Source organism: Camelina sativa, chromosome 13 (assembly GCF_030686135.1).
Source record: "Camelina sativa cultivar CO46 ecotype springtype chromosome 13, ASM3068613v1".
NCBI lineage: Eukaryota > Viridiplantae > Streptophyta > Magnoliopsida > Brassicales > Brassicaceae > Camelina > Camelina sativa.
Window position 1 is genome coordinate 21,229,856 of NC_141892.1, and position 15,134 is coordinate 21,244,989.

At 41.1% G+C, this 15,134-nt stretch overlaps 1 protein-coding gene and 1 pseudogene across 1 annotated transcript; both read left to right on the forward strand.

Annotated features, from left to right (window-relative positions):
* The first annotated feature begins 675 nt into the window (after nt 1–675).
* LOC104738360 (subtilisin-like protease SBT3.7) lies at nt 676–5,490 on the forward strand (annotated as a pseudogene).
* A 7,124-nt stretch (nt 5,491–12,614) lies between these two features.
* LOC147929808 (uncharacterized) lies at nt 12,615–13,010 on the forward strand. The gene is made up of 2 exons (XM_087480727.1): nt 12,615–12,722; nt 12,771–13,010. Exons 1-2 carry the CDS (start codon nt 12,615–12,617, stop codon nt 13,008–13,010), a joined length of 348 nt encoding a protein of 115 aa, XP_087336853.1.
* Nucleotides 13,011–15,134: the final 2,124 nt, after the last annotated feature.

The following is a 15,134-nucleotide window of genomic DNA, read 5'->3' on the forward strand; positions in this document are numbered from 1 at the left end:
ATGTATCTGATTTGTATACCATCAAACCAACTATAGACTTTCTCCCACTTTCCAATGTTTTTTTAATGGCATTTTCTGTAATTGCATTTTTTCCTAACACAAGTTTTAGGGATAAAAATGGTACATAAGTTATTATAATAATTATCAACCTTTTTATACTACTTTAGTAATAAGGAAACAATTTAGTAATATTATAGTAACTCTCCAAAAAAAAAAATGTATCTTTCATAACTTTCTAGTTCTTGTGTTTCGATCTTTTCCTTTTCTTTTACAATTCGCATAATTAGATCTTATACGCTTTATGCAAATTTAAGTTTAAATTTGAAGAATGTATCTTTTGATCTTTGTTTTTTTTTTATTTATTCTGAATTATAGTATATTTAACTTTTAACTGTTATTTTGTCTCATTGTCAAAAAATGTAAGATTAATATCAGCCGGAACAGGAAAATTAATTCCAACTTTTGAAAAATGGAAAATATTGTCAAAAAGAAAAATGGAAAATATTGTCAAAAATGAAAATTAATTCCTTATATATGACACTGATACGGCAAAGTTTTGTTCTCTCTATATAAACAAACTTATTTTTTTCTCTTCTTCGTTACAAGAACATCTAACAAAGCTTTTCGAGTTTCTAAGAATCTCTCTTTACAAGTTTCGAGTTTGATTATAGAATCATGAATTCATTGTTCAGTATGTTTGATTCCTTTTGCTCAGGGATTATGAAGAACAAAGCTACATCTAATCCATCCTCTCATGGATCCTCTACTTCTTCCTCGGGGATTCAAGCCGTGTTGACGGAGAAGACACCAAAGAAGTTTATAGTGGAGAAACCTCTGACTCTGAGGGTTGCACCGGAGTTTGACGGGCTTCATTGCTTCGAAACCATAGTTACTTCCTGATTTTTTTCTTTAGGTCTTGTGCTTGTTACATACTTTTTAATAGTATTATAAATGAATGTGTTCCTTAAATTCAAATAAAAAGTGATTGATTCAACTGGTTTATAAGTTTCTTTATTTGCTATTTCTTCATTGAATTCATGTTCAATGACGATGTTCTTCCTGATTTATTTGCTATTATGCAAGAATTGATGAGCGCTTAAACGTGAAAATAGTTGCTATGACGATTAACCAAACTTCGCAAATAGTTTTAAGAGATTAGAAAATTTAAGTTACATTTATTAGGGCCTGGACATATAAATAAACTGAACTAATTTAGCCAAACAGAATGCTTATTCGGTTCATTGGATGAAACTTTAATCGGCAAGAGGAAACATGTAATTCGATAGAAGTCAAACAATTTTTTTTTTTGACATTTTATCTTAGTTACCAAAAATATTTTTCCCCAAAATTTAACTGAAATTACATATTGGATATAAACTAATTTTCTTTTAGGATCACAAATCAAACCTAATTTTTTTTTAGGTTCTAACCCTGCATTAGTTTTTTTTGTTTTCTTTTCTTTTTCTCTTGAATCGAAAAATTTATCTTCTACAAATAATTCGAACTTTATTTGATTTAGCACGGAACATTTTCAAATCGAACTTTATTTGATTTAGCACGGAACATTCAAATCGAACCTAACCAAACAAAATTTTAAATGTCCAATAAGCTTCAACCCTACACTTTCTTTTCCGATGAAATTTTATTAGGGGTGTTCATGGGTTCTAATTTCTAAAAAATTTTAAAAACTTCCACAAAATCTTCATAAGGATTGATAGAGCGTATTCTATAGTTTACTAAAATCTTGTAAAATGTTCCAAACAATCTCTGTATTTTTGTGATACTTTCCATGACATTATTTTGTGAATAAAATATATAAAATCATGAACCAATAACATAATAATTGAATTCTTTAACAATCCTAAATTCTTTTGTTTTAATTGAATAACATAAAAAATTTAATGACTTTAGACCATCACCAACGGGAGCAACCTTAGAAGGTTGCTTTAAAAAAATAATTATTTTAATTATAATGATATATTTATTATTTTTATTAATATTAATCAGTAACTACATGACACTTGTCAGAAAATTCTGCCAAACGTTTGTGAGCATGAATTCTCCTCTTTTCTTATTCTTTCTCTTTCCTCTATTAATTTTTTTATGAATATTTTGATGAGCACTCCCTAGTGGAGATGCTCTTATAAAAGTCTAAATCCAATAACCTAAATTTGTTAAGATTTTAAATGACTTTTTATAAATTACAAACTAATAACACTAAACTTTAGCAGAGTTTAACAAATCTTGATATACCAACAACAAATTCAACATAACATTTAAAGCTTTTAAAACTCTACAAATCTCAAACCAATAACCCCCACTTAGCTTAAACACTAACAACATTCTTCAAATTTTAGGCTCATGGCTGTCTCTCACAGTCAAATTAATTGACAATATAGCTTCATTTTCTATAACTAGGACCATGTTCTTTTACTAAACGCTGCGACAGCGGCAGCGACGGAGTTAAATGACATGTCACGAAGAGTCGAAATAAACTAAACGACACCGGAACTTAAAAAAATAACTGTTTCAGATGAGTCGGAGAAGACAGAAAATGAGTCGCGACAACATCATATGAGTCACTGAAGTTAACAGCGATACTTTAGTCATCATCTCCACTCATTTTCTTCGACAATTTTCCTCTCACTACTGTGTTTTCCTCTCTCTCCTAAAACTGTTTTTCTTCTATTTTGTCAGCTGTCGCAACGTTGGGTAAAAGAACAGGGCCTAGAATGAATTTCTGGTTGCGTAGTGATATTAGAATACGATTTAAGATGATAGAGTTTGTCAATTTATTTTCACCTAGCTAATAAATCTTCATACGGCAGAGACAATTTTGTTTTTCTAGTTTCTATTGAATTAAGTAGCATGGGACATGTTGAGGTAGATGGTTGATTTTAGTTGACTAAGCACACACTGTTTGATATATTCCTTAGACATTGTGTGTTGGATTAAAATAAAATTAAACTTTGTGACTCTGACTATGACAAAAGATAAGAAATTCAAACAGCAAAAACTTAAAATAATTCCAAGAAATGGAAACATTCTAAGAGGAATCACAGAAAATGCTTAAGCTTCCTCAATATTAGTCCTCAACTACATTACATCTCTCTCTTTCTCTCTCCCTTGGAATGAGGTATCACAGAAAATAAACCTTTGTTGTACTAACTTTCATAGTAAAGTTTCACTCTCTTTTTATTGGTCCATTTAACTTTTTTTTTTTAAATAATATTTATTTTTAATTAAATAAAAATATAATAATGTACACTAATCTATACTTTACGCCACTAGAAAGGAGACTGTGAATCAGAAGAAGATTTTAACTCCTCTCACTGCAATAAAAAGCTCATAGGAGCCAAGTACTTCATCAATGGTTTTCTTGCGATGCACGAAAGCTTCAACTCTACAAAATCACTTGACTTCATTTCCCATAGAGGCTACAATGGTCATGGAACACACGTAGCTACCATCGCAGGCGGTTCTTATGTTCCCAATACCAGCTACAAGGGCCTAGCTGGAGGGACTTGTATGAGGTGGGGCACCGTGTACTCGTATAGCAGTGTACAAGACTTGTTGCTATCTAGATGATGAGGACATAACGATTTTTTCAGCCGCTGACATCTTGAAAGCAATGGACGAGGCTATTCATGATGGAGTTGATGTTCTGTCTCTTTCTCTAGGCTATGAAACTTTGTATTCAGAAACCGATGTTCAAGATGGGATAGCTACTGGTGCATTCCATGCAGTACTGAAATGTATTACCGTAGTTTGTGTGGCCGGTAACGCGGGTCCATCGGCTCAAATCGTTACAAACTTGGCTCCTTGGATCATCACAATAGCTGCAACTACTCTAGATCGGTCCTTCTCTACACCTATGATACTTGGGAACAATTAAGTGATATTGGTAACAAAAAGATATACACTATTTATATTATTGAAATTAAATGTTTTTAAAACATTTACAGATCTGTTTCTTATATATATTGCAGAGGTCCAGAAGTTGGCTTCACTAGCTTGGTTTACCCGGAGAATCCAGGGAATAACAATGAAAGTTTCTCTGGGTAATATTATCTATTCTCTAGTTTCTTATTAGGACAAAATCTTGTAATATGAAAATGATCAATTATTTGAATTTACCCTGGTTCTTGTAATGTAGAACATGTGAGTGTCTTTTCATCAACTCTAATAGTACAATGGTGGGGAAAGTTGTGTTGTGTTTCACCGAATCACCTTACAGTACTTCTGTATTGAGGGCAGCAAGTTATGTTAAGAGAGCAGATGGTCTCGGTGTAATCATTGCAGGACAACAAGGAAACATACTCCGACCATGCCTAGATGATTTTCCTTGTGTTGCTGTTGACTATGAGCTTGGAACCAATATACTTTTTTACATACATTCAAATGGGTATGAATAACATAGACTAACATCTTCATCACTTAGAGTAGTTAGAAAAATAAGCAACATTTTCTTGTTTGTCAGATCACCTGTAGTAAAGATACAACCTTCTAGGACACTTATTGGACAACCACTGGGTAAAAATTAAAGGTAGCAAGTTTCTCATCAAGAGGGCCTATTCCAATCTCGGCTGCAATCCTTAAGGTACGTTAGAATAAAGGCTCACATGTTTTGTTTTGTCTAAACTCATCAAATTATCTTACCTCATATGTTGTCAATCAAATGAATGCAGCCGGATATAGCAGCACCAAGAGTGAGCATATTGGCGGCTACAACCACCAATACCACTTTCAATGACCAAGGATTCATTTTCTTTTCAGGGACATCAATGGTGACTCCTACAATTTCAGGAGTTCTTGCGCTTCTGAAAGCTCTACACCGTGATCGGTCTCCTGCTGCCATAAGATCAGCCATTGTACATATGACAAAAGAGAAACATCACTGATCTTGGTATCATCTTTACTCTGCAGCTTGGAGAACAGATCCATTTGGAGAGCAGATATTCGCATAAGGGTCACCTCGGAAGCTAGCTAATCCGTTCGACTATGGTGGAGGTCTTGTGAATCCTGAGAAAGCTGCAAATCTAGGTCTTGTTTATTAATTGGGATTTGAAGACTATGTTCTCTACATGTGCTCTTTTGGTTACAACGAGACATTAATCTCCCAACTTGTCGGTACAGCAACAGTCTGTTGAAATCCCAAACCATCTGTCCTTGATTGTAACTTACCTTCTATCAGAATCCCAAACCTCAAAGACGTAGTGAGTCTCACCATAACCATCACTAACGTTGGACCACTAAACTCAGTCTATAAAGTAACGGTTGAGCGACCCTTAGGCATCCAAGTTACTGTGACCTTGGACCCCGGAGACGCTAGTATTCAACTCTACAACCAACGTAAGAGTCTCGACAACACACAAAATCAACACAGGTTACTACTTTGGAAGCCTTACTTGGAGTGACTCTCTACATAATGTAACCATTCCTTTGTCTGTCCGAACGCAAATTTTGTCTTACTACTACGAGGAGAATTAAACAAACAAAAAACATAATACTAAACATTTGTATCTTATTGTGGAGTTTGTACTAACCTAAATATTGAATGTGATTTGAGCGGACAAAATTCAATAAAAACTGGAAGCTACACATTTTCTTTGGTTCATGTACATTGACCCCACCACTGTCATTCCGCCGAAGACTATTACCAAGTCTGGCAATGAGGAAAAAAACCCAGAGTACATATCATGGCTGCGTCAAGACAGCTTGCTGTTCAATACTCTCATCGCCATGTCCGAATCCTCGCTACAAGCCTGGAACACCTTGTCAGACACTTATGAAAACTATCAAGAGGACACATTCGCCAGCTTCTGACGTAGTTGAAGCAATGTGTCAAAGGCACCACAACTATTGATGCCAACATGCAGCACATCAAGGTCAAAGCTAATGCTCTTACCTTGCTGGGAAGCCCCATGCCTTATGAAGATAAGTAACATCCGCTAACCGGAGTCCCGGTTTGGGAGGTACATTGGTCGATGCACAAGGTGTGTTAGTTGATGCATGGTCAGTTTTGAGCGGACGAGTTTAAGTTAAACGTTGCGTTTTGGGGTTAAGAAAACCCTGGAGTCGCATATAAAAGGAGACTTTGTCGTCTTGTGGCCGAGTTTAGCCGTTTCTGAGAGTAATAAACGAAGTTCTTGAGTTTTTAAGCAATTGGTGAGATTTCTGGAGATTTGTGGCTGTTCTTGGCGAGATCTGAAGCTAGGAGCGTTGTGAGAGGCTGTTAGGAGCGTAGATCTTCTTGTTTGTGAGTCAGAATCGTCTTGGCAAGGTAAGTACATGACCATGGCTTATCTAAGCTGGAGATTTCTCTGATCTGCTTGTTTTTATGGGTTATATTGGCTTGTTGGTGTGTTGTTGCTTCACAAGAGGCTTTGGGAAGCTTTTTGTGATATTGGTTTTGTGTTATTGGTGGTTTAGGTACAAAGATCCAGTGAGGAGCTTTGGGGAAAAACGATGCTAGGCATGTGCATCGGTTGATGCACTTTGTGTGTCGGTCGATGCAATGCGAGGACGGCGCGTTTGACCTAGGAGCCTCGGTCGATGTCATGTGGAGGCATCGGTCGATGCGATTAGGGATTTCGTGTTATGTCGAGCATGCGTGAGTCGATGCAGTGTGCGTGTCGGTCGATGAAAGTGAACCTTGTGTCGGTCGATGAAAGTGAACCTTGTGTCGGTCGATGAAATCTTGTGTCGGTCGATGCAACTATAGTTGGTGTTGGTCGATGCATGGGTTTTTGTCAGTCGATGCAGAGTGCTGATTTGTTGTTGTTTGGTTATTGATTGTTGGGTGATGGTTAAAGATGTTTCTATTGCTTGTGTGTATAGCCCAATAGATGAGAGGATTGTCTTACTGAGTGTTTATAAAATACTCATGCATCTCAATTCATGTTTGTGGTGCAGGTAAAGGCAAAGTGTGATCCTATAATCAAGGCTATGAAGAGGAGGATGTTCTAGAGACTTAGTTGTTTGCTCTGTGTCTTTGTTAGGATTCTAGAGTGGAACTTAGTGGCCTAGAATATGTAACAACCCGTCCCGTGGACCCCACTAGCCTCACTGCTAGCTTGCCTCCATAGGCCCATAGCTGGCCATGCAGGGCATCGATCCTAACCCCACACTGTGGACAGAAACTATTCATCCAAATCCACCAATAGGTTATTTGTGCGCTAGGCGTTCCTCGAACCCTGGTCCCCACCCTTTAACAACCTTCCCACAGGACAAGCTGTCACCAATTGATCTGCAAACGGGTCAGGTCGTTTCAATTTGGTATTAGAGCGTATACGGTTCTAGGACAGGATATGTAATGGAAGTAGACTTATCTAGAAAATAGCTCAGGGTTGCTATAAATAGAAAGTTCTATGAATAGCTAGCAATTGTCTATTTTAAAAATGGGGATGTGAAATGCGGGAGTCCTTGAAGGGGAGTTGCAGCAGTTCATTGGAGATGGACAGGGTTGCTAGATTCAAGGTTTTTGTAAGCTTGTTGGAGGAAATAAGTCAAGTGGTTTGAGTTAACGGCTTGCAAAGCATTTGATGCGGTGAATCAGAATATGCGAACGTATGGTACTTGTTTGTTTTATTACGCTCGTATTGATGATTTGTTGTGGATAATTGCCAAGCGGAAAAGCTATTTTTGGAAAGGGTGTGTGTGAACATCAAACTGTTGAGATGTTTTAGAGTGAGGCCTAGGGGTGGCCAAGGCAGGGGTGATAGTAACGAAGAGTATATGGTGTTGGTAGGACATTGAGATGTTCTACGCGGATCACGGGGTGGTCCCGAGTAGAAAATGCTAACAGACGTTATGACCGTTTGCTATAGGGACGGGGGGTCCTGAACAACTCACGAGGAGATGGGGGTTCTCCTGAGGGGACGAGGGGTTCTCTAGATACCGATGGCTCGAGGGACTGCGATCCGTTGGGGCGGCTAGCAGTGAGGCTAGTGGGCTGATCAACTGGTGACAACTTGTCCTGTGGGAAGGTTGTTAAAGGGTGGGGACCAGGGTTCACGGAACGCCTGACGCACCAATAACCTACTGGTGGATTTGGATGAATAGTTCCTGTCCACAATGAGGGGTTAGGATCGATGCCCTGCAGGGCCAGCTTCGGGCCTATGGGGGCAAGCTAGCGGTGGGCTAGTGGGGTCAACGGGACGTGTATACACAGAATGGATGCTAGGATTGTTGGTTTATGATTTGTTTTATGTTCTGGATTGTTATTGGATTGTTGTTATGTTATTTCTTTATTGGTTATTGGTTATTTGATTTATTATTTTGTTATCCGTTGTTGTTGTTTTTGTTTGGGGATAGGTTGCTAGTGAGTATGGGATCACTAAATATTAGGATTAAATAAAAAAAGGGTCGGGTTGTTTCAGTTTGGTGTCAGTTCCTATACGGTTCTAGGTACGGGTTTGCTGTGTGCTTTGTGTTGTGGATGTTGGATTGAATGCTTGTGTGTGGCATGGGGTCCTAGAACATACTCTTTGAGCCTACTTTGTGATTCCAAGGTGAGTTTTGTTCCTTGTGTAGTTAGAGTCGTTTTGTTTGCTTAGCCGTCTGTTCTTGGTGATACAAATAGTTAGAGGTGAGGGAGCTGCTGGTCGCAGGCGTAGTCGTGGTCGTGGTCGTGTTCGTGGGCGTGGTCGTGTTCGTGGGCGTGGCCATGGGCAGGGACAGGTTCCCAAGGTCAGTGAGAGTGTGACCCAGAGCTTCTTGGCCAGTGAGGAGGTGGCCGAATCGCAGGTTCATCCTAGTGTGTCTGGAGACCTAACCGGTGGTGGTATCGGATGGGCGGGTAGGCCCGGTGTCGGTATCGGTGTTGCCCCGGGAGTGGGGGTTGAAGCGGATGGTGCTTCAGGTAGAGAGAATGTCTTGGCAGGCTTGCTAGCTCAGGTATTGTTGCAGTTTCCAATAGTGGTGTCGCTGGTGGTTGGTGGGCAAGGTTCAGGGGTGCAGCCTGTAGGTGGTGTGCAGGCAGGCGTGCAGCCAAGGGACAAGGTAGTGGATGCTCAATATGTTCAGATGATGGTGTAGCTACGACATGTGGGTGCGGGGTTTTCCCTATGAGGAACGAATCCGAGTGCAGCATATGAGTGGAGAGAACGAATGGAGGAGTTCGGTGACAGCACGAAGAGTGCAACATGAGATTATTTGGTTAGATTTTGTGGGAGAGTTCAACGCCAAGTCTTTTCCGCAAGAGGCACTTGATCTTATGGAGGCGCGGTTCTTGGGGTTGACTCAGGGGAATCGTACTGTGAGGGAGCTGGACGCAGAGTTCAGTAGGCTTGTGGGGTATGCAGGCAGGGATTTGGAACCAGAGTCGACTCAGGTGCGGAAGTTCTTATTGTCTCTGTGGGATGACTTGAGTTGGTGCAGAGTGAGTAGCTATGCTACGAGAGCGGAGCTGGTAGAGACTGCAGCTGGGATAGAGGATGACTTGAGGTCATAGGTTGTGTTGGTTAATCCTCCAGCACAGCTGAAGCGGACTCAGCCGCATCTGCTTCTGGAAAGGGCGATAAGCCTGCACAGGGGCAAAAAAGGAAGTTTAACGTGATGCAGAAGTCGGGTTCCAGTGGTGCGAGATGCTTCGGGTGTGGGAGTCTGGAGCACAAAGTGGCGCGTTGTCCAGAGAGGGGTAACTAGCCAGCACCGCCGACGACTCGTGTGTGTTACCATTGCAGGGAGGTCGGGTATCTTAGATTGTCGTGTCCTTAGCTATATCCGATGGCTGTGGTGGTAGTGCAGTCAGGAGTGCAGCAGGTGGGACAAACAGCATTGCCTTTGCTAGTGGCACCGCGTGTGTACACGCAGTGAAGTCAGGAGGAACAAGTTCTAACGCGATCACATGTACAATTTCTAAACTTGACTTTGTGGTTTTCTGTCACTTAGTGCCTAAGGTGTGTGTAGGAACCTAATTGGTGGGAGGATTTTTGTCCCATGTGTTGTTTGACTCTGGAACTACTCATTTCTTCGTTACCCCAGAGTGTGTCGAGAGGGGCAACATTCGTGGAGATTCCGAGGAGAGGTTCATGACCGTGAAGGTTGCTGGAGGCGAGATAATACAGGTTCATGGACGGACAAGAGATGTGGATATACAGGTGGCTGGAGAGTCAATGCTGGTTGATCTAGTCATCAGTCCTGTGGAGCTGTAAGATGTGATTTTGGGTATGGATTGGTTGCACCGGTATAAAGTACATGTGGATTGCCATCAAGGTAGAGTTGTGTTGGAAAGGCCCGGGGCGAAGAGTTGGTTTTATGAGGGAGTGAGGACGACTTTAGAGAGTTTGGTTATCTCAGCTGTGTAGGCAGAGAAGATGATCAGAAAGGGATGGGAAGGGTGTTTGGCTATAATTACGATGTCGGAGTCTGTGGGGCAGGTTGGTGTAGGTGAGATCCCTGTGGTTTGGGAGTTTGATGATCTTTTCTAGTTATTGCAGGGGTTACCACCATCTTAGTCTGATCCCTTCACGATTGAGTTGGAACCAGGGACTAAGTCATTGTCAAAGGCACCCTACAGGATGGAACCAGGAACCAGGGACTAAGCCATTGTCTAAGGCAGAGCTGAAGAATTAGTTGGAGTATTTGTTGGGCAAGGGATTCATTCATCCTAGTACTTCACCGTGGAGAGCGCCGGTGTTGTTTGTTAAAAAGAAGGATGGATGTTTCCACTTGTGTATAGATTGTCGGGGTTTTAACCGAGTCACTGTGAATAACAAGTACCCTCTCCCGCGGATTGATAAGTTGTTGGATCAGTTGAGGGGTGCTACTTGGTTCTCCAAGATTGATTTGGCGTCAGGTTACCACCAGATTCTGATAGATGAGCTAGACGTCCGGAAGATAGCTTTCAGGACAAGGTATGGACACTATGAGTTTGTGGTGATGCCCTTTGTTTGACCGATGCACCAGCTGCGTTTATGAGGTTGATGAACAGTGTATTTTAGGAGTTTCTGGATGAGTTTGTCAACATATTCATCGATGACATCCTGGTGTATTCGAAGAGCCCTACGCAGCACGAGATCCATCTGAGAGCAGTTCTGAAGAAGTAGGAGGAGCAGAAGCTTTTGGCTAAGGTGAGCAAGTGTAGTTTCTTCTAGAGAGAGATGGGTTTCTTGGGTCATGTTGTTTCTGCAGCAGGAGTTTCTGTGGATCCAGAGAAGATTCAGGCCTTAAGAGATTGGCCTAGACCGCAGAACGCCACAAAGATCAGGATTTTTCTTAGGTCGGCAGGGTATTACAGGAAGTTTGTGAGTTGTTTTGCGAGTATGGCACAACTGATAACTAAGCTGATAGGGAAGGACGTTACCTTTGTGTGGTCGCCAGTGTGCTTCACGGTAGTTGCGGAAGCATGAGGGCAACTTCCCTACCCATGATTTGGAGATGGCTGTTGTAGTTTTTGTTTTGAAGATTTGGAGATTTTATCTTTATGCCGGAAAGGTACAAGTGTTAAGATATCATAAGAGCCTGAAGTATATCTTCACCCAGCCTGAGTTGAATTTGAGGCAGAGGCGATGGATGGAGTTGGTGGCGGATTATAATCTGGATATAGCTTATCACCCTGGTAAAGCTAAATTGATAGCATACGCTTGAGCAGGAAGCGGGCGACTTCTGCTCAGGAGCAGGATATGGAGTCTCTGGTGAGTGAGATTAGTGCTTTATGTTTATGTGCAATTTCACGAGAGCCTTGGGACTGGAGGCAGTTGACAGAGCAGATCTTCTGAGTAGAGTGTGGTTGGCTCAGGAGAGTGATGAGGAGTTTGGTGAACGCCTCTAAAGTTGAGGGTTCAGAGTATCAGGTTTGTGTACCCAAGGATGAGGGTCTGAGGCAGGAGATTCTGAGAGAAGCTCATTCGACCAAGTTCTCTGTTTATTCTAGAGGGACCAAGACGTACCATGACCTCAAACGATAATATCAATAGGTCGGGACCAATATGTACCGTGACCTAAAACGGACCCATTCTAGAGTAGAAGTGGATATGATTACTATGGAGTTTGTGGTTGGTTTGCCTGTGTCACGGATTATGGATGCTATCTGGGTGATTGTGGATCGTCTGACCAAGTCTGAACATTTTCTGGCCATTAAGAAGATTGATGGAACAACAGTTTTGGCTAAGAAATATGTGAGAGAGATTGTGAGGTTGCATGGTGTGCCTGTGAGCATAGTGTCAGACAGGGATTCCAAGTTCACTTCAGCGTTCTGGAGAGCGTTTCAGGTAGAGTTGGGCACTAAGGTGCATATGAGTACAGCTTACCATCCTCAGACAGATGGACAGTCGGAGAGGACGATTCAGACTCTGGAGGACTTGTTGAGAATGTGTGTGCTGGATTGGGATTGTCATTTGGCCGATCACCTGAACGTGGTAGAGTTTGCTTACAACAACAACTATCAGGCGAGTATTGGTATAACTCCTTATGAGGCATTGTATGGGAGGTCATGTCGCACACTTTTATGTTGGACTCAGGTGGGAGAGAGGAGCATATTAGATGCGAGTTTTGTTCACGAGACCTTGGAGAAGATCCGGGTGCTCCGGATGAACATGAGGAATGCTCAGGATCGGTAGAAGAGTTATGCTTATCAGAGGAGAAAAGTCGTTGAGTTTCAGGTGGATGACATGGTGTACTTCAAGATGACAGAGACTAAGTTGAGTTCGAGGTACATGGGTACTTTCATGATTGTGGAGCGGGTGGGACCGGTTTCTTACAGGTTGGAGTTGCCTGAGGTTATGCGTTAGTTCCACAAGGTCTTCCATCTGTCGGTGCTGAGGCAGTGTCTTCACAAGGATGATGAGGTGTTGGCTAAGATTCTTGCAGATCCTCAGCCCAACATGACTCTTGAGGCGAGACCGGTGAGGGTACTCGAGAGGCGGATCAAGGTACTTTGGCGGAAGATGATTCCTTTGATGAGAGTCCAATGGGACTGTGATGGTGTGTTAGAGGATATTTGGGAGCTAGAGGCGAGGATGAAGGCATGGTTCAAGAAGTGGTTAGAGAAGCAGGTCGAGGTTTGATATGTCTATATTTTGTCTCTCCTTAGCATATATTTATCATGCGTTTAGCTAGGATAACTCATTGTTTTGAACCATTTTCTAGTCTCTTTTATACAGTTTGCTTGTTTAGTTAGTTCTTGCATCATCTTTGTATATATCTTGCATATTGGTGTATTTCAAGTGTTTAGGAGATGTCTAGACTGCTGGAATCGAATGGAGCCTGAAATGTGCACCCGATTTAAGCGCTCAACAAAGGAATCAAACGTTGGACTCGAGCAACACAACCCCAAGATTCACGTCATGCGACTCCAGGACTCACATCTTGCATCTCCAGACATACGACTCGACCGATTCTCCTGGGAGAGAAGCAATGCGAGTCGACCGACATGCGACTTGAACAACCCGTCCCGTGGACCCCATTAGCCTCACTGCTAGCCCACTAGCCTCACTACTAGCCGCCCCAACGGACCCCAAGCTGGCCCTGCAGGGCATTGATCCTAGCCCCTCACTGTGGATATCCACATCCACCAGTAGGTTATTGGTGCGCCAAGCGTTCCTCGAACCCTGGTCCTCACCCTTTAACAACATTCCCACAGGACATGTTGCCACCAATTGACCTGCAGATCCACAGTGATGGGTTAGGATCGAAGCCCTGTAGGGCCACCTTGGGGTCCCAATCCACAGTGATGGGTTAGGATCGATGCCCTGCAGGGCCAGCTTGGGGTCCGTTGGGACGGCTAGCAGTGAGGCTAGTGGAGTCCATGGGACGTGTTGTTACAGCACTCCCAGGAAGAAGCACGAGCATCCCACTTGAACCATCATGTCTGGAATGGATGTCATTCCATTCGACCAACCACGCTTGACATCCGACGTCTTCCACCTCTTTGATCGAGTCGAGTGAAGATTTTACTTTGGGATTCTGATAACAGAATTTTCACCCAGGGTATCAATTTCCTATGCAGTTGTGGTACAAAGGATTATCAATCCAAATGATTGTTATGCTAGCAGATAAGATGTGATCAGAACAATGCAAGTCAAGCCAAGCAATAATGGGGGTTTTATGTAACAACCTAAAAGAAACAAAAAGTAGATAAAACAAGAACCACATGACCTAAGCACACGATGCAAGCATCCAGGTACCGGATCGAGTGGGTAATCGGATAACAGAAGAAATCAAGAACACAAAGATGAACAACTCAAGGGTATACACAATGCCGGTGATCGAGTAACAGTTCGGGTAATGGGTCTAGTCATAGGTAAAAGGCTAAAGAATCAAGTGCAAAAGCCCCTAAGAATGGGATAATCGACTCATAAGTGCTCCTGATCAATTTGGGATATCTCACATGCCTCAAGTAAATATTCCCTAGACTATGAATCTCTAAACCTTGCAAAATCACTCTCGTGATAGAAACAATCAACCTTAGTCACTCTCCTACCCAACTCTCGTTGGAGAAACATGATTAAGCAGACATTAAAATCCAATTTATTATTGTCAATAAACTTCTTACACATCTAATCTCTTAGGCTAAGTGAGTAAATCTCTAGCATTGGTTGGTTCAAGCATTTCAACAACATCTCTCGATGGCAAAACACCATAGATCTAATCTCAACCTCTCGGTCTGAAAATAACATTAAGTATACCAATCTAGAAAGTAACTTATAATTATTGTTAATTTGAAATTGGTATAGATGGATAAATAACATATACTAAATTGTAAATTTCCCATTTTTAAAACAAAAATCAGAAATCTTAATTTTATATCTCATTTAAATTTTAAAAGTAATAGAAAATAAATACTAGAATATATTGCAAAGATTTCTTTGAGAATATCCCCGTTTTTAAAAATATTAAATTTCTACAGACTATTGGTTTAACTTCTAATTTTTTTTAAACGAAAATTAGAAAAAAAAAGTAAATCAAATATTCATATCCCATTTCTTTTTTTTTGTAAATAGAAAATAAATACTAGAATCTATTGTAAATATTTTTTTAAAAAATAGAAAATGAATACTAGAATCTATTGATTTAGATAGAAGGAACTGAAAATCTCGTGTGATCCCGACAAAATCTCATAGGATTTATGCAAAAGGAGGAATAAAGATTCTAAATATGACAAAAGGTCTTGACAATTATAATTAGGAGGA

Excerpts from the sequence above, each read along its gene's own strand:
- LOC147929808 (XM_087480727.1), top strand. The coding sequence starts at position 12,615 with ATGGTGTACTTCAAGATGACAGAGACTAAGTTGAGTTCGAGGTACATG. Across the intron at positions 12,723-12,770 it reads ACAGGTTGGAGTTGCCTGAG|TGTCTTCACAAGGATGATGA; the intron begins GTTATGCGTTAG and ends GTGCTGAGGCAG.